This window comes from Talpa occidentalis, unplaced genomic scaffold (assembly GCF_014898055.3).
Source record: "Talpa occidentalis isolate TD23 unplaced genomic scaffold, MPIMG_talOcc4v2.1 talOcc4.9, whole genome shotgun sequence".
In the NCBI taxonomy this organism is placed as follows: Eukaryota; Metazoa; Chordata; class Mammalia; order Eulipotyphla; family Talpidae; genus Talpa; species Talpa occidentalis.
The window spans coordinates 101,145,855-101,165,854 of NW_023605305.1; the positions used below are offsets into that span (position 1 = coordinate 101,145,855).

The 20,000-nt window shown below is 36.6% G+C and overlaps 2 protein-coding genes across 4 annotated transcripts in view; both read right to left on the bottom strand.

Moving 5' to 3' along the window:
- Positions 1 to 20,000, bottom strand: part of EXTL2 (exostosin like glycosyltransferase 2) — a 140,264-nt gene that overhangs the window by 80,099 nt on the left and 40,165 nt on the right. The gene's annotated exons all lie outside the window — the stretch shown is intronic.
- LOC119236164 (UDP-N-acetylglucosamine transporter-like) lies at positions 2,607 to 19,879 on the bottom strand. The gene is made up of 7 exons (XM_037499841.2): positions 19,286 to 19,879; positions 13,904 to 14,108; positions 10,636 to 10,790; positions 10,440 to 10,562; positions 8,448 to 8,619; positions 4,279 to 4,397; positions 2,607 to 2,762 (listed from the first exon to the last, which is right to left on the bottom strand). Exons 1-7 carry the CDS (start codon positions 19,328 to 19,330, stop codon positions 2,625 to 2,627), a joined length of 957 nt encoding a protein of 318 aa, XP_037355738.1. The 5' UTR covers positions 19,331 to 19,879; the 3' UTR covers positions 2,607 to 2,624.

Here is a 20,000-nt window from a genome sequence, read left to right on the forward strand (position 1 = left end):
CGTAACTTCCCCAGTATGGAACAGGAGTAGGAATACTCTTATTACTTCTAATACTCAATTTAAGATGTAATCAGTAATTGTTTCACTGATCTTGCTATCTAAATAACTAATTCCCAAAGTTAAAAAAAAAGAAACACTTCTAAATTCATGCTTCAGAAAAATAACATGCATGCATGTCCCAGACCTATTATCCAGGTTGACAGAGAGAAAAATCAAACCACAAATATTCATTATAGAAATATAAAGAAAATATTGTATTTTTCTACAGCCAAATTCCAACCATAATCCTACCTCACTCTCAGTAACACAAAATGAATTTTACTAGCTGTACAAAAATTTTCATTCACCAAATATACTGAGTACCTCTTTGCTTACTTAATGAAAAGGAAAAAGAATTTGGAATGGGGGCCTCCCCGGTGGCGCAGCGGTTGAGCGCTGGGTTGCGAAGCTGCCCCCGGCCTCTGCGGCGCCGGTTCGATCCCCAGCTGCTCCCCGGCCACCGGAGGAGGGTCCCACATGGTGCGCAGACCTCTCCTGCTGCCCGCTGCTCCCCTCAGCAGTGTACTTCGGTCCTTCTGCCTGCTCTGCTCCCTGCTCTGGCTCTGGTGAATTCTCTCACCCTCCCGCGCTTCTGACTGTACCCAGTGCATGTATAAACCAAACAAACAAATAATAAATAAATAAATAAGACATGCCTCTAGAAAATTAAAAAAAAAAAAAAAAGAATTTGGAATGGAAGGGGTGCTCTTTTATTTAGGCTGATCACTAGAGAAAGTGACATTTGAGCCAAGACATAAGGAAGTGAGGGATTATGCCATGTGAATATGAGGGGATGAGTATTCCAAGAAGAGTAAGTCAAAGCACATAAAAAAGATGTCATTGTAGCTAAAAAGAAAAAAAAATTCACAAGAGGAAGGTAGTATCAGATGAGGACATATAGGTAGCAGAGAGCTACCAAATCAAATAGGCCATGATAATGAAAACTTCTGAGTGACACAGGAAATAATTAGAAGGCCTTTGAATGGAATAGTGATATGAACTGATTTGGAATGAAAAGAATCATTCTGGTTGCTGAGTGGAGAAAAACTGAGGGGCACAAGATGAGAAGAAGCAAGGAGACAAGTTAGGATTATTTCCTTAATCCCCAGGATTTGGGTGACCTGACCAAGGTTGGCACAGTTCAGGTTATAAGAAATGGTCAAATTGTGGCGATCTTAAAAAGGGAAGAGTTGATGGGCCTCCCCGATGGCGCAGCGGTTGAGTGCTGGGTTGCAAAGCTGCCTGCAGTCTCTGCAGCGCCGGCTCGATCCCTGCCCACCGGGCGAGGGTCTCACATGGCGCGCAGACCTCTCCTGCCACCCGCTGCTCCCCTCAGCAGTGTACTTCGTCAGTCTGCCTGTTCTGTTCCCCGCTCTGGCTCTGGTGAATTCTCTCACCCTCCCGCGCTTCTGACTGTACCCAGTGCTTGTATAAATAAATCTTAAAAAAAGGAAACCATTAAAAAAAAAAATGTGATGGCACCTGTTTTAAAATAAATAAATAAAAATAAAAAGGAAGAGTTGACAAGATTTGTTTCTGGGTTACAATGATATGTAAGAGAAGGATAAAGAGAAGCCGGATGACTTTACTTCCTTCAGAAAATAAAGAACTTCTTTTTATTATAACTTTTTCCTACATACATCTAACTATATCTATACTTACAGACTCCACCTTCTCTAAGATTAAACTTTCTAAGTCAAGGAGGATTTCAGTCTCAGCAACTGGAGGAATGGAGGTGCTGCTATTTACTAAACTGGGAAACCTTGATAGGGATGGAGGGAATGAATTATCTGGCAGGCATTTGAGTGAAAATGTCAAACAGGCATTTAATACACAAGCCTGGAATTCAATTTTAAATTTGAGATTGATTATCATATAATGGTATTTAAAGTCAAGAGACTAGCATTCACGAGGTAGTGAGAGCAGCAGATAAAGGACAGAGCCTTGGGAGACTGCAAAGTTCAGATTTTGAGAAGATGAGGAGGGAAATGAAGTTGGATGAAAACCAGAATAGTATCCTGGACTCCATTAAAATAAATCTCATTACTCTAGGGCTGTAAATTAATAATTATAAAAATAACTGGATCTTCAGTGTCATTTACGCAAGTAATCCTTACATTTCATTCTTCTTAACTCTCCTCCTGTGGCCTCCATGACCCTACAGGCACGTCTCCTGCCTTACCCGTCATTCCTCTCTCAGTTCCTTTCCACTCATTTTCCTGCCACTACCTCCTAAGGTTTTTTCACAAGGTACCTTCTAAATATATAAACTATCTTCTTCGAGAATGTCACACACTTTTCTGCTTTAGCTATATAAATTCTGCATTTAAAAATGTCACCATATGACATTTTTACCCCCTCAGATGCACTGGGGAAATTCTGTCCAGACAAATTTATATTTAAAAACTTTCAAGTGGAAGATTCTTTCATGTGGTTGTTTGTAATCTCCAAAAAAAAAAAAAAGTTATATGGATCTTTTACTGTATTTTCATGAGTCTTCAGAAGTTGTAATAGAACAAAAAATTTCAGATCAGATTTTATGAAGAATTTTTACTTTTGAATTTAAAGAAATAGAAGAGAAGAAATTACCTGGTTGGCACAAAATCTTGTAGCCAAAAATAGGATATCAGTGTTGATAATATTATGGATAAAGAGGTTGCAAATCCTTTTAAGATATTATCTGCATATTTAATAACAGCAGCTATTACAAGGCCTCCAAGTGCCTGTAGAAGTTTTAAAAGATTATTTTAAAAACCAGACATATATATATTAAAAGCAATCTTACTACTCAACAAAGCTTTTAGGCTTTTTTCCTATAAATTTAACCCTGTTATAGTGATTTTTATTCAGCATCACCTATAATCAATATACCTATAAGTTTTGCTCAGTAGCTCTCTTACTGCAAAAGTAACTACTAGTACAATCTGCAATTATTATAATGGAATTTGACCATATTATGAATAAAACATCTTTATCCAATCTAGTAAAATCACTTGTTTAGACAGATGTGTTAAAATTGGTCACTCTGATTAGTATTTTCACTTCTGAGTCAAAGTATAATTTGAAAAGTATTTTACGAGTCTGTCAATAGCTTCCTAACTTTTCTTTCTTCCTCTAGTTTCTCCCCATTTTAATCCACCTTTTATTGCTACCAGATTACTTTTCCTGAAGCACAATTTTAATTGTTCTTTAAGTGTAAAAGTAATTTTCCACCAAATCATTCTCAAATTCCATATTGTGACAAATTAAAGGTTTTGCCATACCTCATAGTTTTGTGTTTTGTGCCAAACCTTATTTATCAGCTACCTTAACAACAGAAAGCCAGGCATTACATCAATTGAACTCATTACAAATTGATGTTTGAGTACCAATAGTTGTTAATAGTCTCTTTCATCTGTTTATTCCCTGCTGAATGTCTCATACCACTTGCCAAACCATTTTTATTTTACTCAGTCTTTAGCTCCTTCTTAAGGGAAAAGGACTTCCCTCTGGTTATATAAAAAAACAGCATACTTCCCTATAATTTATCTATCTCTTCATCAATTTTCCCCTGAGTTTTCACTTATCCTTATCTCCTTTTCTCCCATTTAAAAACAGAAATATCCATCATGTTTTCAAAATACAACCATTCCCTTGTCATTTTCACCCACCTTTCACAAGGATACCTTCGTTCCTTAAACCTTCAAATACCTCCGGAGAAAGACTTTGTGAGGTCAGTGATTTGTATCTTAATTTTTATGTCCTCCAGAATACTCAGTAAGTACTTTTTAAAAAAGAAATTACTCAAGACTTGGACAATTTCAAATTATAAACAAAGGCATTTTGACAGGAATATTTCAGTATGTAGGTACAACAAGAGACGATGAACTACTTAACAGATTAAATAACTAGATCTGCTTCTTGAGTCTTAACAGGCTGACCATAGAGTACCTGTACAATAGCAATTGTATAAACTCAAAAGTTCTATTTTTCCCTCAGCTTCAACTTCAGCTTTTACTCTTTAAATTCATTTTATTATAAATTAAATTTAAATACCACAAAGTTCATGCATGACCCCTTCTCAAGGAGTTTTCATTGTGGCATTAAAAACAGTTCTATTTTAACACCCTTAAATAAACTAAGTATAATGAGAACACTAACAGAAGAGCACCCCCCCTGCATTAGTACATTAGTAACTGCTTTGATTTACCGTATCAAAATTGTTTATTAGCATTAAATAAAAGATTTTAAATGCTTTACCTGAAGAATAACAACTATCCAGGTCAGTTGGTTATATCCCTGAAAAAATCCATTCTTTGATACCAATTCTCCATCATAAATGTATACACCCATCAATCCAAATAAACTACCAAAGAAACCTAGAAAAAAACAGTATGTGTCATTTTGCCTGGAGCAATACTTTTCCACTGACATTCCAAATAATTTAATCTTTCCTTTTTGATAAAATTTGACTACTTTTAAATTATTTTATTTTTATTACCAAAAGTGTACTTAGTACTATATGATGGTGATAAGATACAATAATATAAAAAAGGGTAGAGTTTACCAACTTTGGAACATTAAAAAAATATAATGAATAAAGTACATGTCTATATGGCTGTCCCATTCAAATATTTATAAAATGCTCAACTTTTGGCATATTTTCCTGGATCTTGTATCTTCCTATTGCTACATCTAGATTTTCATATATTCACATTATACATGCAGATATAAAAGCTCAGGTATGTGGCATAGTCTTTTTTCCTTATTAAGAAGTTTTTGCAAGTACAAACAATATCCAAAAAATCATCTAAGAAATAGTGATAGGCAAAAATTTTCATTACTGAAGTCTCACTATCAGGAAAAGTCAGCTCAGGGTCAGCAGAAATTGTCATCTTTACTGCTGAATGGTATGACTGTTGAATTGAAAGGTTTTTAGGAGCAATCCTAAATTATGAAGATAGGGAATGTGTACAGGGACCACCTCTTAGGGATAGTCTCTGGTAAGATATGTAGTTAAAAAAAGTGCAAGAGGAGACTTCCCTGGTGGTACATGGGGTTAAGTCACAGCACTGTCCTGCAGCAACTACAGCATGAGTTCAACTCCCTGCCAGAGAGCTAACCCACATGGTGCAGCAGACCTCTCTTGTCTCGCCCGCTGCTCCCCTCAGCAGTGTATTTCAGTCAATTGCCTGTTCTGTTTCCCACTCTGTCTCTGGTGAATCCTCTCAACCTCCCCACACCTCTGGCCTGTATCCCAGTTCTTGTATGCATAAATAAATTTTTAAAAAGTGCATGGAAAGCAATTTTTATACGGTCATAATTAATCAAATATTTGATAACAGAAAAGCACTGAAAGGGATATGAAAAGTTCTTCCTAAAAATTCATTTATTTTTTAAATATTTTTTTATTTATAGAAAAAGTGGGGTGTAGGCCAGAGGTGCAGGGAGTGAGAGGATTCACCAGAGACACAGTGGGGAGCAGAACAGGCACATGCACTGAAATACTCTGCTGAGGGAAGCAGCGGGTGAGACAGGAGAGGTCTGTTGCATTATATAAGGGGGTAGCTCCCCGGCAGGGGGTCAAGCTCAGGTCGGGGATCAAACTCATTTATGCTAATTCTATCATTTCAATATGTCTTTGAATATGAATATGTATGTAATACAAAATTACAAAAATAAATACTTCTGAGAGTATTGGTTTAATTATAAAAATAATACTTGATAATTACAAAAGACTGTATGAGACATGTCAGTGTGTACAGATCTACTGCATTCTATCTACTGCATTCTATCCCTTGCCCAATATTCCACTGTATGAATCACAATTAACTGGAAAAGATCATGTGCCACTAATTACTCTAAGTGCTTTAGGGATATAAACTCACAACAACCCCATGAGGTAGATACTTTTCTGCCCATTTTATAGATAAAAGAGACTGAAACACAAACAGATTAAATAAACTTGCCCGAGTTCATGACTGCTAAGCGACTGACTTCTTAATCTAAATCCAGGCGATGTGGTTCCAGAGTCCATGATTTTAACCACCATACTACTTAATTACATTGATAACTTATTTAACCAGTGTTCTAAATGTTTCTATTTTTTATAATTGTAACCAGTGCTGCAGTGTGTAACCTTGTACATCAATCTTTGTATTCTTGTGCATGAGATTTATCTGTGGATTCATGGATAGGATAAATTCTGATGCAGATATGGATTTTTTTTGCATCAAAGAAAATTTTGAGAAATGTTCCCAAACTGAGATCCAATAAGGCTATATCAATCTATATCTCTAACAACTATAGGTAATAACAGTTCCTAGTTCTCCAGTCTCTTACTAACTTTAATCTTATCATTTGCTAATCTTATCAATTTTTAATATGCTTATATACATTGTAAGTTCAGATTCATAATTTTGATTTATAACTTGTTTACTCATCCTTTTCAAAACTTTGAGTATCTTACTATAAGATTATACTATGAAGGACCACAGAATCAATTCTGACATCTTTCATTTTTATCTCGTAATTCAAGAAAATTTGGGGAACTCACACTAGCCTTAAATCTTTCTTTCCCCGGCCTCCCTGGTGGCGCAGCGGTTGAGCGCTGGGTTGCGAAGCTGCTGCAGCCTCTGCAGCACCGGTTCTATCCCTGGCCACCGGACGAGGGTCCCACATGGCATACAGACCTCTCCTGCCACGCCCGCTGTTGCCCTCAGCAGTGTATTTTGCCAGTCTGCCTGTCCTGTTCCCAGCTCTGGCTCTGGTGAATTCTCCCACCCTCCAGCGCTTCTGACTGTACCCAGTGCTTGTATAAATAAATAAATCTTTAAAAAAAAAAAATCTTTCTTTCCTTTCTAATATTTTCATGTTTTTATAAATAGCTCATATTAGTACTTACTATATGCAAGATACTATATTCTAAATATTTAACAATTTTTAAATATTTCTCATTTAAACCTCATAGTAACATGAAATAATTACTATAGCTACGAACATATTAAGTAACTTCCCTAAACCCACACAGGAGATAGTGATGGAGTCAGATTTTGAACAGTTTGACTATAAAGCTAGGTGTTCTTAACACTGTACCACAGGCACACTCTTTCTGAAATTATGGTGAATTAAGTTGGTTAATATTTTTCAAGACTGTAAACTTGCCTTGTAGACAAACTGAACAAAAGGAAGCTAATTTGCATTTAAAAATAATTACCTTGAATGTTTAAAAAAATGACATTTATGCAAATATTGCACTGAAACTTAAATAATCCTAAGTAATAAAGTGGAGGGTCAGTCTATTTGAAAACAATTGGAAAGATGATTGTTATAAAATGTGGAAGGTTTGTTTGAGATGTTTTGTTTTAAAAATACTGGCCATTAGGGTACAGACAATTCACTGTGTAGACCTTGAAGGGTCTTTTCCCATCAAGAGAGAGATGGTATACAGGTGTGCCCCATACTTTCTCCCTTGCCCCCACCCACTTTCTGGAAGCAGAAGTTTCTAGTTTGGTCTGATTTATTAGGCTATTTTTTGGGTCGGGGAATGTTCAAAAATTTTTCCATATGAATTGATGCTAATGGTGTTCCCAGACCCCAAAAATACCTACCAAATAGAAACATTCTACTTGCGGGCAGCAGAAAAAACCTGTATCTTTTAAGTTGACATGGCTATAAAAAAAGTGACTATAAAAATGACCTCCAAAGTTACAAGTACAGAGGCTTAAAATAGAATGTGTCAATTTGCAATTGAGCTGCTTTTCACACATTTTCCAAAATATATATATATATTCAAGAATAGTAAATACTGGAATCTCTATAACAGTATTGCCTAAAAATAGTTTAATATTTGTTTCAAAGGCAATTCTTCATTGTATGGGACTTTTTTTCTTTCTCTTTACCTTCAATTAGAAAGAGGATACATTACTTAAACAACATAAACATAAAAAAGTATATCAAGATTTTAAAGATGAAAGGTGCATTGCTTTGAAATTCCTCCATTTAAATATCTTAATCTTTTTAGCTTCATTGAGGTATAAGTGACAGAACTGTAAGGCATTTAAAGTGTACATCTTGGTGATTTGATATATAACACGGTGACTACAGTTGGTAAGATTGTATCATGTAATTGAAAAAAAAATTGCTAGTATCTTAATCTCCTTCTCCAAGGAGCAAAATATATGTTATCTATAACATCTTCCAAAATGTAGCAACCAGTTACTAAGACTCCAAATGATGAGGACAGAAACAATGCTTACATACTATGTCACAAACCTAAAATTTCATATTATTAAATAAAATGTACTCATTTAAAACATAATTTTTTAAAGCAAAAACCTTGCCAGATAGTTAGATCAGAATTTATTAAAGAATTATAGAACAATATGAATCACTTTAAAAATAATTATTAGAAAACATTTAAAACTTACCAAGTTGAATATTTCTTATCCACACTGATTGTTTGGTTTCTTTTAAGATTTTCTCAAAGTAAACCCCAGCAAAGCCACTTGAAAAACATGCTGTGAGAACTGCCATGAGGCCTACAAATTGAGAGCCAGCTGAATGTTCCTTAGAATCAAGTTCTTGAGAATCTGAGGGCCACTGAAGAAAAAAGAAAAAAAACCCTGAAGTTAAATTCCTATTATATTTTGCAAAGTGCATGTTTAGAGCCCACCTTCAGACCTTTAAGGTAAAAATGAAACTAATACCATTCTTGGGAATAGCAATTCCTGAGAGAAAACCTTAGAATCATTTTTCCCCACAGTGATAATTACTTTTACAACTCATAATTTCCACAAATACTCTAAAAGAGAGAAAGAGAATGAATCAATGCACAGATGCAGTTATCAGCCTTTACAAGCAGTTCAGCTGTAGAAATTCAGAATGTACAGAAGGGTACAGCAGCAAAAATGAGTCTGGAGTGTAGAAATACATCATGGAACATTAATATGATATCATGATCAACTACTCTGGCGTTAACTGTGTAGATCAGTGTTCCTCAAAACAGTTATTTGACTTTCTTCACAGTTTTTGTCAAGTCTGAACTACTAGTTAACTGATTTTTTTTCTAAGATTTATTTATTTATCCAAGAACTGGAGTACAGGCAAAAGGCATGGGAGGGTGAGAGAATTCACCAGAGACAGAGCGGGAGAAGAACAGGCAGACGAACTGAAAACACTGCTGAGGGAAGCAGCAGGTGAGACAGGAGTTCTGCCGCACCATGTGGGTATCTCCCTGGCCAGCCGGGAATCAAACCCATACTGCAGAGGCTGCAGACAGCTTCACAGTATTGCACTCAACCCACTGGGCCACCAGGGAGGCCCTAGTTAACTGATATTTTAATTTGAAATACCTCATTTTTAAAATTTAATACCTACTTCAGCTTATCCTAAGCAACAGCTGTGAAAATAAGGGCTTGACATAACATTTATGGTTTTCTAGTATAAATAAGTAACTATCAAAAATACTTATGCAAGTTATACATACCACACACTAGAGAAAGTCATAGGGTGTCTCTAAGGTTGGCAGGATTGACATGATAGGATGTATTTTTCAATAGATGACATTGGTGACTAATCGGAAGCAAAATTTGGGGAGATGGGTAAGACTGAAGTAAACAAAAAATCAGGAGGCAAAAGATAATGTTAGAAACAAAGGAGGCATGAACTGTGGTAGTAACAATAGAAGTGGGCAGAAAAAAGTATTAAAAAACAGAACCAGGATAGGCTTAGTAATTAAATGTAGGAAGCAGAAGGAAGAGTCTAGGACAACTGTCCAAGCTGAGTAAATAATGACTGAAAAAAAAAAAACAGAAACAAGAACAGGTTTAATAGGAAAAGGTAAAGTTTACTTTTGGAAATGATGAGTTTATACACCTATTGAGCAACCAAGCAAAGCTGTCCAACAGTCTTGGCTACACAAATCTGAAACCACAGGAATAGGCAGAGTTGATGACACGGACAGACCAAAGAACCACCAGCAAATAGTGTTAATAATAACTTCCAGAATGGATGAAATCTCCAAAGGTAAGGAACTCATTTAAAAGAAATAACAAGCCTACCAGTAACCCCACTATCAGAAAGGCTTAAGAAACCAGTAAGAAATCATCATCAAGATATGGGAAAGACCAGGAAAAAACAGCATCAGGGAAGGTGACAGAACATAAAAAGGAAATGATAAATAATGTCAAATGCTCCAGGTATCCAGTAAAAATCAGGTTTATATCAGAAGATATGATTTTTATTTACTTACATCAATTAAATCCCAATGCAGTATACTACTAAAAGGAAGCTCTCAAAAAATATGTCACTGGGGGAGATTAAGCATTTATTTGTTTCAATAAATAATAGAACCATAGTCTCCATACTCAAATAAGGTTTTAAATTTGTGATAAAAATGAAAAATATACTTAAATAATTACCTGTACAAAAGCAACTCCTGCCATCAAAATCACTAGGGAAAGCCACTGGTACACACCTAATTTTTTACTAAGCATAGACACAGAAAACAATGCTGTAGTAAGAATTTTCAACTGATATGTGACCTGAAAAAGAAAACAGTTAGTATTAGTGTATGTTTGTTTCTTAAAAGGACTACCAGAAATGTATTTTAAGTACCTGATAAGTAGCTGCATCTAGATTTGACAATGCCACATACAGTAAATTATTCTGAAGAGTATATATTCCTGAAGGAATAGCAAGTTTAAGGGTTTCCATAGGCTTATTAAGAATTTCATCATGTAGTATTCGATTCAATGCTCTTAGACTACATTCTAGAAAAAAAAACATGAAAATAGGCAAAAATCAATAATTAAATAACTAATAAGCTACATACCTTCTCTCAGGCTGCAGTTTTCTCACTTTTAAGGATATTGGGCTACATGTTAAGGTACTTTTATGTCTAAAATATGCCTTTAGACTGATCACAAAAATCTGCAAAGAGCTGATGAGACTCAGCAACAACAAAGAAAATAATCCAGTCAAAAAATGGGCAGAAGAGCTAAAAAGAAACTTCTCTGAAGAGGAAATGCAAATGGCCAACAGACATATGAAAAAATGTTCAACATCACTTGTAATCAGGGAAATGCAAATCAAAACTACCATGAGATACCATCTCACACCAGTGAGAATGGCACATATTAAAAAAACTAGCAACAACAAATGTTGGCGAGGATGTGGAGAAAAAGGAACTCTTGTGCACTGTTGGTGGGAGTGCAAACTGGTCCAACCACTATGGAGAGCTGTGTGGAGATTTCTGGACCTACTAAACATAGAGCTTCCATATGATCCAGCAATTCCACTCCTAGGTATTTACCCAAAGGACACAGAAACATCAATTCCAAAGAGCACCTGCACTCCTATGTTTATAGCAGCACTGTTTACAATAGCTAAGCTTTGGAAACAGCCCAAATGCCCAAAAATAGATGACTGGATCAAGAAGATGTGGTACATATATACCATGGAATATTACTCAGCATTCAAAAAAGATAAACACATGCAATTTGCAGCAACATGGATGGCACTGGAAGGGATCATGCTCAGCGAAATAAGCCAAAAAGAAAAAGAAAAATACCGGATGGTCTCACTCATAGCAGGAATCTAGAAAACTTAAATAAGGGACCAGGAAAATGAATATAAGAAAGTGAAAATCAAAATCAACAAAAAACTATGAACCAGAGACACTTTTGGGGGCTGGGGGCGGGAGGGAAAGGATTGGGGTCAGAATGGGGCGTTTGCAATTGTATGGGGGAATATAAAAATAAAATTCAATATTTAAAAAAAAAAAAAAAAAAAAAAAAAAAAAAAAATAAAATATGCCTTTAATGATGCTAAATGGTAGCTAAATGACACTAATGATGCTAAACGTTAAATAGTATAAGGCAGCATATTAACAAGTACATTATCCTTATATTCTTTCATTGGGAAATACAATAAAATTGATTATATACATACTTTACATATACATGTGCACACATATATGTGCTTATAATAACCAGAAACTCAAAGTATTAATTTGTTAACCCAGTATTCTTACTTTATAACAACTTTTATTTTGTGCACCTCATTTTATCACCAGTCATACCAATTAATTGTTAGGGTTTTAATCATAAAAAGGAGGTAAATCAGTAAGGGAGTAGGTTTGGCTATAAATAGAAAACCAACCAACACTGACTCAACCCCACAGAGTTGTCTCAAATATCATGAATTCAGGTCCAAAGTTGCTACAACAGTACATCAGGAATGAAGCTCGCTCTTTAGATACTGGCTTTTTACCTTCATGCTTTTCATCTGTTGTCTACATTATTATTGTAACAAGGTCACCGAATGACTGTTACCCACTGGTTCTCATTCTAGGTAGCAGGAAAGCAGAGGAAAAAATGCCATAGCAGGTACGTTCTCCACTCTTAATTACCAGGATTGTGTTGCATAGCACCCCTTGCTGCAGATGACTGGGGAATCGAGGTTTTTTATATAACCTCCACTTTAGAGGAAAAAAAGGGGCTGAAAATGGTATTTTGAGTTAACGAACCTCTAACAAAAGTGTTAAAGAGAACTTTAAATACACAGACCTCTGGAGGAAGGAGAAATTCTGTGCAAGCCTACTACCTTACCAGTAATTACCCTTTAAAGATGTTTTTTTTTTTTTTTAATTTGTTTGTTTGTTTTGTTTATACATGCACTGGGTACATTCAGAAGCACGGGAGGGTGAGAGAATTCACCAGAGCCAGAGCGGGGAGCAGAGCAGGCAGAAAGACCGAAGTACACTGCTGAGGGGAGCAGCGGGCGGCAGGAGAGGTCTGCGCGCCATGTGGGACCCTCCTCTGGTGGCCGGGGAGCAGCCGGGGATCGAACCGGCGCCGCAGAGGCCGCGGGCAGCTTCGCAACCCAGCGCTCAACCGCTGCGCCACCTGGGAGGCCCTAAAGATGCTTATTCTCTCCCAACATAAAACTGGAAAACTTTGATTACGAAAACTTTTTAAATGAAAAAAACTTAAAAACTTGCTACCTCATATTTATCCTTTCCTTACCCTAATAGTAAAAAATTTACATAAAATATTTTTTCTTAATTTTAGTTAAAAAAAACCCTCAAATATCAGCTCATTAAAATATATTTAATTGAAAATTAATCAATGCTATATTTTTCTCATTAGTTGTTTAGGGAATCTTGTTTCATGCTCTTTGTCAATTCCTGACATTGTCAGACTTTTTATTTTTGCCAATCTGAGACTGGTGAAATTAAAAAAAAATTTCCAGTCAGAAGCACCATCTATGTGGAATTGGCAAATTTTCCCCTGCATGTTCTCTCATTCAGTGCAGGTTTTCTCCCACACCCGAAGGTGTGCATGTTAGGTTTAAAGACATGTCTGTTGCCCCCAGTCTGAGTGAGTGTGGGTGGGTTTTAGTGGGCCCTACAGTTGAATGGCATCCTGCCCAAAGTTGGTACCTGTCATGTGCCCTGAGCTACCGGGATAAGATCTAGTCACCCTCAATCTGGAACTACAATAAGCAGGTCGAAATGAGGGCCTCTCTGGTGGTGCAAGGGGTTAGAACGCAGCCTATGAGGCTATCCGCAGCACTGCAGCACAAGTTCAATCCTCCGCCAGCCAGGGAGCAACCCACATGGCGCAGCAGACCTCTCCTTACTCGCCCGCTGCTCCCCTCAGCGGTGTATTTCAGTCAATCTGCGTGTTCTGTTCCCCACTCTGTCTCTGGTGAATCCTCTCACCCCCCACACCTCTGGCCTACAGCTCTTGTTTGAAATCATGCACAGTATATGCATGTAAGTGTTCAAATGTGCAGTTACTATCATATATTTACATATTTGTCATATGTGAATAACAACAAATAAATTGCAATGAATCAAAAACAAAACCTAGATACCTACTGCTGTCTTTGTAGACTAATAAAATGCAGGCCATTATCTTCAAAAGTTCAGCAATAACCACTGCTGTAGAGGATAGATAACGAGGTCCCTCTTCTTTTAAAGTCCTAGAATAACGCATTGTTAGAACCAAACTGGTGGTCTGAAAGACCAAAATTCCCAAGGAAAGGTATTTTAGGTTGGCAGACATTGTTTTATCTTCATTTGCCTGAAAAACAAAACAGTGTAAATAAAATTGGGAAACACAGGACATATATTAAAAATCAGTAAGAGACTTGTGGTTTCAGATACGATAAAGTGCATGCCACCCTATTCTTCCTCCTAACTGCAGGGATAAGCCTTGAACTAAAGGCAACAGAGCAACCACAAGAAGACTGAATAGTGAAGAAAATAAGAGAAACTGGTTAGAGTCCCCAGATCTTGAGTGATGGTACAGCAAAGAATTTTTACCTCCTCTGTATCTCACCCTATGAGATACATAAGGCACGGAAATTTACAACTTGGAACCACCAACAGGCAGTGGGCAGATTGAAAAAAAAACAAAAGCCCAAGAAAAACCCACTATCTCAAATCAAAGAAATGGCAAGACAGCAATCTTCCAACTGAGTTTAGTGCACTCTCTGGAACAAAGCCTTGCTGACCATCCCCATCTTGCATTAGTAATAAAGTGGCAGTTTTTCCCTATACCCACCACCAGGGGCTGCAGTCACCAAGACTTTGGTGGCAGAGCTTTGTAGACCATTCCTGCCCTAGAAAAGGTGAATACCAACAGAGGCAGCATCCTTTCACTCTCCCCAGTGGCTATTTACTGACATAGAAGATTTAATTAGAACCAAGGTGTCATAAGACTCAAAATGTCTAAGATTTAATCCAAAATTAATATACTCATCATACCAAGAACTAGGAAGACTCTCACTTAAGATCTGCCAAGGCAACAGACTCTTATCATATAGGAGCTTTAAAGAAGCTGCCATTAAAATTCGCCAGTGTGGGCCTCCCCGGGGGCGCAGCGGTTGAGCGCTGGGTTGCGAAGCTGCCCACAGCCTCTGCAGCGCTGGTTCGATTCCCGGCTGCTCCCCAGCCACCGGAGGAGGGTCCCGCATGGCGCGCAGACCTCTCCTGCCGCCCGCTGCTCCCTTCAGCAGTGTACTTCGGTCCTTCTGCCTGCTCTGCTCCCTGCTCTGGCTCTGGTGAATTCTCTCACCCTCCCATGCTTCTGACTGTACCCAGTGCTTGTATAAATAAATCTTAAAAAAAAATTTATTAAAAAATAAATAAAAATCACCAGTGATAAAATTCAGAGTTCCTATATTTCCCCTAACATTAATTCAGTATGAACTCTAAGAAACTCACTTTATTTTTAAATTTGTATTTTTTTCCTTACATCATTGTAATTCCCATAGTTCTCCTGCTATCATATCACCCACAAACCATCACCACATTCCCTTGTGTTCTTCCCTCCCATTTTGGCCCTTTTAAAAAAAAATGTAATACTGATACACAATGAAATATCAATGAATCTCAAATACTGAGCAAAAAGATTTAGTTGTATTAGTATAGACTACATAATCCATTGATATGAAATTCTAGAAAAGGCAAAACTAATTTGCGGTGACAGATGCAAATTCTTAGTTGTCTTCTGTCAAGGGTTGCAGTTAGGGGCTGACTGCAAAAGAATAGCAAGGAATTTTTGGTGGTGATGGATATATTCTATATCTTGATTGTGTGGTGGTTAAACGACTGTATTTATCATAATTTACTGAATGGCACATTTGAGTATATTTTATTATATATAAATTACAACTCAGTAAAGGTAATTTATAAAAACTGAAGATTGAGGATATACTAAGTAGTAACATCCATCACCAGACTTTCCTCATAATGTTGGTTCTAGCTGATTTCTCTGGAGTTATACCATTGGGGTTGTTACCTTTTTCACACCAAGTCTATGCTTTCCATCTTTGACCCTAAATTTTATTAACATGAACCTTGTTTATAGTATATAAACAAGTGTATACATTTAGTATACACCATGTTACAGAGAGAGTTTATCCTCCAAGTCATATAGCCTATCTTACTAAATTTAGCAATTCCGACCTTCAACTGAATATGTCCCTAAACACAAACTATGCATCACCGTGAATATAAGTATAAAATTTTTAATGGTAAGATATATGTGTATATAAAATGATTGAAAAAAGATCTTAAGAATTTCACTTGAGGGGCCTCCCCTGGCGGCACAGTGGTTGAGCGCTGGGCTGCGAAGCTGCCCGCAGCCTCTGCAGTGCCTGTTCGATCCCCAGCTGCCGGCGAGGGTCCCCCATGGCGCGCAGACCTCTCCTGCACACCCGCTGCTCCCCTCAGCAGTGTATTTCATCAGTCTGCCTGTTCTTTTCCCTGCTCTGGCTCTGGTGAATTCTCTCACTCTCCCGTGCTTCTGACTGTACCTAGTGCTTGTATAAATAAATAAATCTTAAAAAAAAAGAATTTCACTTAAATTTCAGAGAGAAAATATGAGTATCTTTTTGTAAATCTGCAGTAGCAAAAGAATCCTAATATGAAGTAAATACAGCATTAGAGGTAAAAGATGTTTTAAGAATCACTAGCTCAATCTTTTCATTTTTTAAATAATGTTTGAGATATGGTGATTTAAAACACTGTGTATAGGAGTACAGATTCATACCACTACAAATGTTATATACCACACCTACCACCAAAGCCCCAATAACCATTCATTTTATAATAAAGAAAGTAGTGAACAGAGAAATTAAATGACTTGTTCAAGGTGATAAAATTTCTAATTGAAAATTTCAAGTTATATAATTAAAGATCAATTTCTTGAGCTCCCATTATATACTTGTGTAAAATTCCTTAGTATATCATGGTGGCCTTTATCTCTGTATGAAATGAGAACAAGTTGCCAGCAACCTACATTTGGCACAGACATCCGATTCTCCTGGAAAATGCCAAGCAATGATTTCAAATCTGTTCAAGGAAGTCTTTTGTTTATCCTGTGCAAATAGGCCATAATGTACCTGTTGTTGTAGCAAGTTCTAATTTCTTTTCAAATGAAAATTTAAAGGTCAGATTCTAAGGATATGCTATTTTTACTATTTTGCTTTTCTATTTTGAAGTATATACAACACCAATATAAAGGTTCACCTTGATAATACAGTTTTTAACACAATGTATTTTTTAAGTCTGTATAATAGAAAAAAATATATATCGGTGTTTGTCCCCAACTCCTGACATATGACTCCTGAAACCACTATAATTTCCTAGTTAATAAGAACACTAGGAGAATCTTTTGTTTTATTTTTTGGCCTCTGACCCTGACATAGGGTTCCTGAGACTTTTATTATTTATCATTAGCTGGGTGATAGAAGTCTCTCTTGTTCTAAAGAGGCCACTTTGAGTGAGATCCTGGATAAGAAAAAGCAATGATTAGAAGCTTAGAATTTTCAGCCTTGCCTTCCAGTCTTTTGAAAAGGGAAAAGGGACAAAACTGGAATTAGCAATCAATCATGCCTACATGATGAAGCCTCCATAAAAATCTTAATAGTATGGAGCTCGGAGAGCTTCCAAGCAGGTGAACACATCTACAGGAGGAAGGTGACACACTCCACCTCCAGGAAGACAGAGGTTGGTTCTACACTTGCTTAAGACCCTCCTAGACCTTATCCTATGTACTCCTTCATCCAGCTATTCATCTGTCTCCTTTCTCATGGCCTTTAAAAAACTGATAAACATGAGTGTTTCTCTGAACTCTCTGAGCTCCTCTAACAAATAGAGGTGGTCATGGAAATTTCATATTTGTAGGCAGAAGTTGTGGGGTAACCTGAGGACCCACCACTTGTGATCGGCAATTGAAGTGCAGTATGGGCAATTTTGTGGGACTGAACCCGTAACTGTGGAATTTGACACTATCTTCAGATAGAAAGCATCAGAACTGATTTACATTATAGGACACCCCATATATATGGTGTCAGAGAAAAGTACTTGGTCTGGGGGGAAAAAAACACACACACACATCTAGTGAGCAGAAGGTTCAGAAGTGAAGTGCTACGTATGAGATGTAAAGGAGACACAGAGGTATAAAGAACAGAGTTGTCTTTCTAATACAAAGCTGAAATATAAAATGCATGCAAATGATTAGTTTATCTTAGATCCCCTGTAACAAACCACAATTTAAATTACAATTCTCCTGAGAGCAGTACAAATGTAAAATGCAACAAAATATTAAGTATAATACTCAGATGATAAAAATGCAATATAGGGGCCTCCCCGGTGGCGCAGCGGTTGAGCGCTGGGTGGCGGAGCTGCCCGCAGCCTCTGCAGCGCCAGTTCGATCCCTGGCTGCTCCCTGGCCACCGGAGGAGGGTCCCACATGGTGAGCAGACCTCTCCTGCCGCCCGCTGCTCCCCTCAGCAGTGTACTTCAGTCCTTCTGCCTGCTCTGCTCCCCGCTCTGGCTCTGGTGAATTCTCTCACCCTCCCGCGCTTGTGACTGTACCCAGTGCTTGTATTAATAAATTAAAAAAAAAATAAATCTTAAAAAAAAATGCAATATAGATATAACTATTTTACTTATTACAAACCATAAATGCACAGCTAATCCATACACATGAAACTGACCAAAACATTATAATCTACTTCTCCAATTTATAAAATTAAGAGATTCTCCACTTTAAAATCTTTATTTTCTCATTATAATTAAAAACAAACTTTAAACAATTTCATGTTTAAGATTTCATTTCAGTCCTACCAACATTTTTCTCTTACCACCTAACTCCTCTCCCAGGCCAAATTACTGCCAATCACCTGATTTCCAGACTATTACTGTTTCATAAAAATAATCAAAAAGAAAGTGGCTAAGTTCTTTCACAAATGTAGTCTCATTATATTTACATTCAAAAATTTTATAAGCCAGTCAACAAATCACAGCCCATGTTGCTTAAATGACCCTGTGACTAAGCTCCCTGAACCTATTTTGGGTTGAATATTAGATTTACGTGGTATCAGAAACTAAATATTTTCGCAATGTTTTAAAACTGTATAAAATTTATGCAGATTTTAAGACTACTAAGTACCTAAGAAATTCTGCAAATCAATTTCCTTCTATTGTAAAAACAAAGGTTAAATTTCCAACTTACCGTTTTTAATGAGCTATATTTATATTTCAAAATACTAATCCTGAAATGTACTCCCTAAGTACAATATAATAAACTACTAGAGGTTAATAACATTATAGAGTACATATGAAAACATGCAATTTATAAAATACTAAGCAAAATTTATTCACAGTATGTATTAGCCAGAAATAGCCATTGGTATACAAATAAATCTTTTCAGTTTTTCCAAATGAGCAGAAAAAATAAATACATACAGAAATGTTGACCTCAGTGCCATTTTTTTGTCCATTATCTTCCATGATCCCCAAACTTAACTGTGTGCTGAATAACAACAAATAAAATTCATCACAAATAGCTTTGCACTTCTGACACTGGCTATTTATGTATCTTCTTATCAAACTATCTTAGCAGTTTTTCCAAAAAGTAGCAACGATGTGTTGTACTTGAAATCCATCATAATGTTGTCGAAAATATCAAAATCTTATTTTTTATAAAAGTGAAAGAAATATGAGTTGAAGGTTATTTACATTAAATTTACTCTTACGTGCTTAAGAAAAGCACAACCCTGTTCAACACTTAACAATTCGCTTCACCACCTATGGCTTCTAGTACATTCTAAGTTTAAACAACAGTTTCATTGTTTCTCCTTCCTCTTCTTCCTCAAGGTGTCAGGTGTCTGTTTACATAAGACATTATCGCCAGTATGTAAGTTACAGTATAGTCAATTTTTAACCTTATTCTTTCAGCCTTTAGAATTTCCATTCCTACAATCAGGTAAAAGCAATAATAGTATTCAAATATTTCTCAAACTATACAAATACAAAAGCTATTTGTATTCTAATTCTTAGATTGAAATTGTTCAGTATTACTGTACTCCAAAACCCCTTTCTCTATATGGTTCCAGGTTAGAATTGGGCAAGCATAAAATCTGCAGAAGTTTTGGAAAACAGAAATGAAGGAAGAATCCTT

What these genes read in the sequence shown, in the direction of transcription:
- LOC119236164 (XM_037499841.2), bottom strand. Translation starts at nt 19,330, where the DNA reads ATGGAAGATAATGGACAAAAAAATGGCACTGAGGTCAACATTTCT. An exon ending in ATTAGTCTACAAAGACAGCA is followed by an intron (nt 10,791 to 13,903) that starts GTAGGTATCTAG and finishes TTTTTTTTCTAG; the next exon opens with AATGTAGTCTAAGAGCATTG. An exon ending in TAGATGCAGCTACTTATCAG is followed by an intron (nt 10,563 to 10,635) that starts GTACTTAAAATA and finishes TTTCTTTTTCAG; the next exon opens with GTCACATATCAGTTGAAAAT.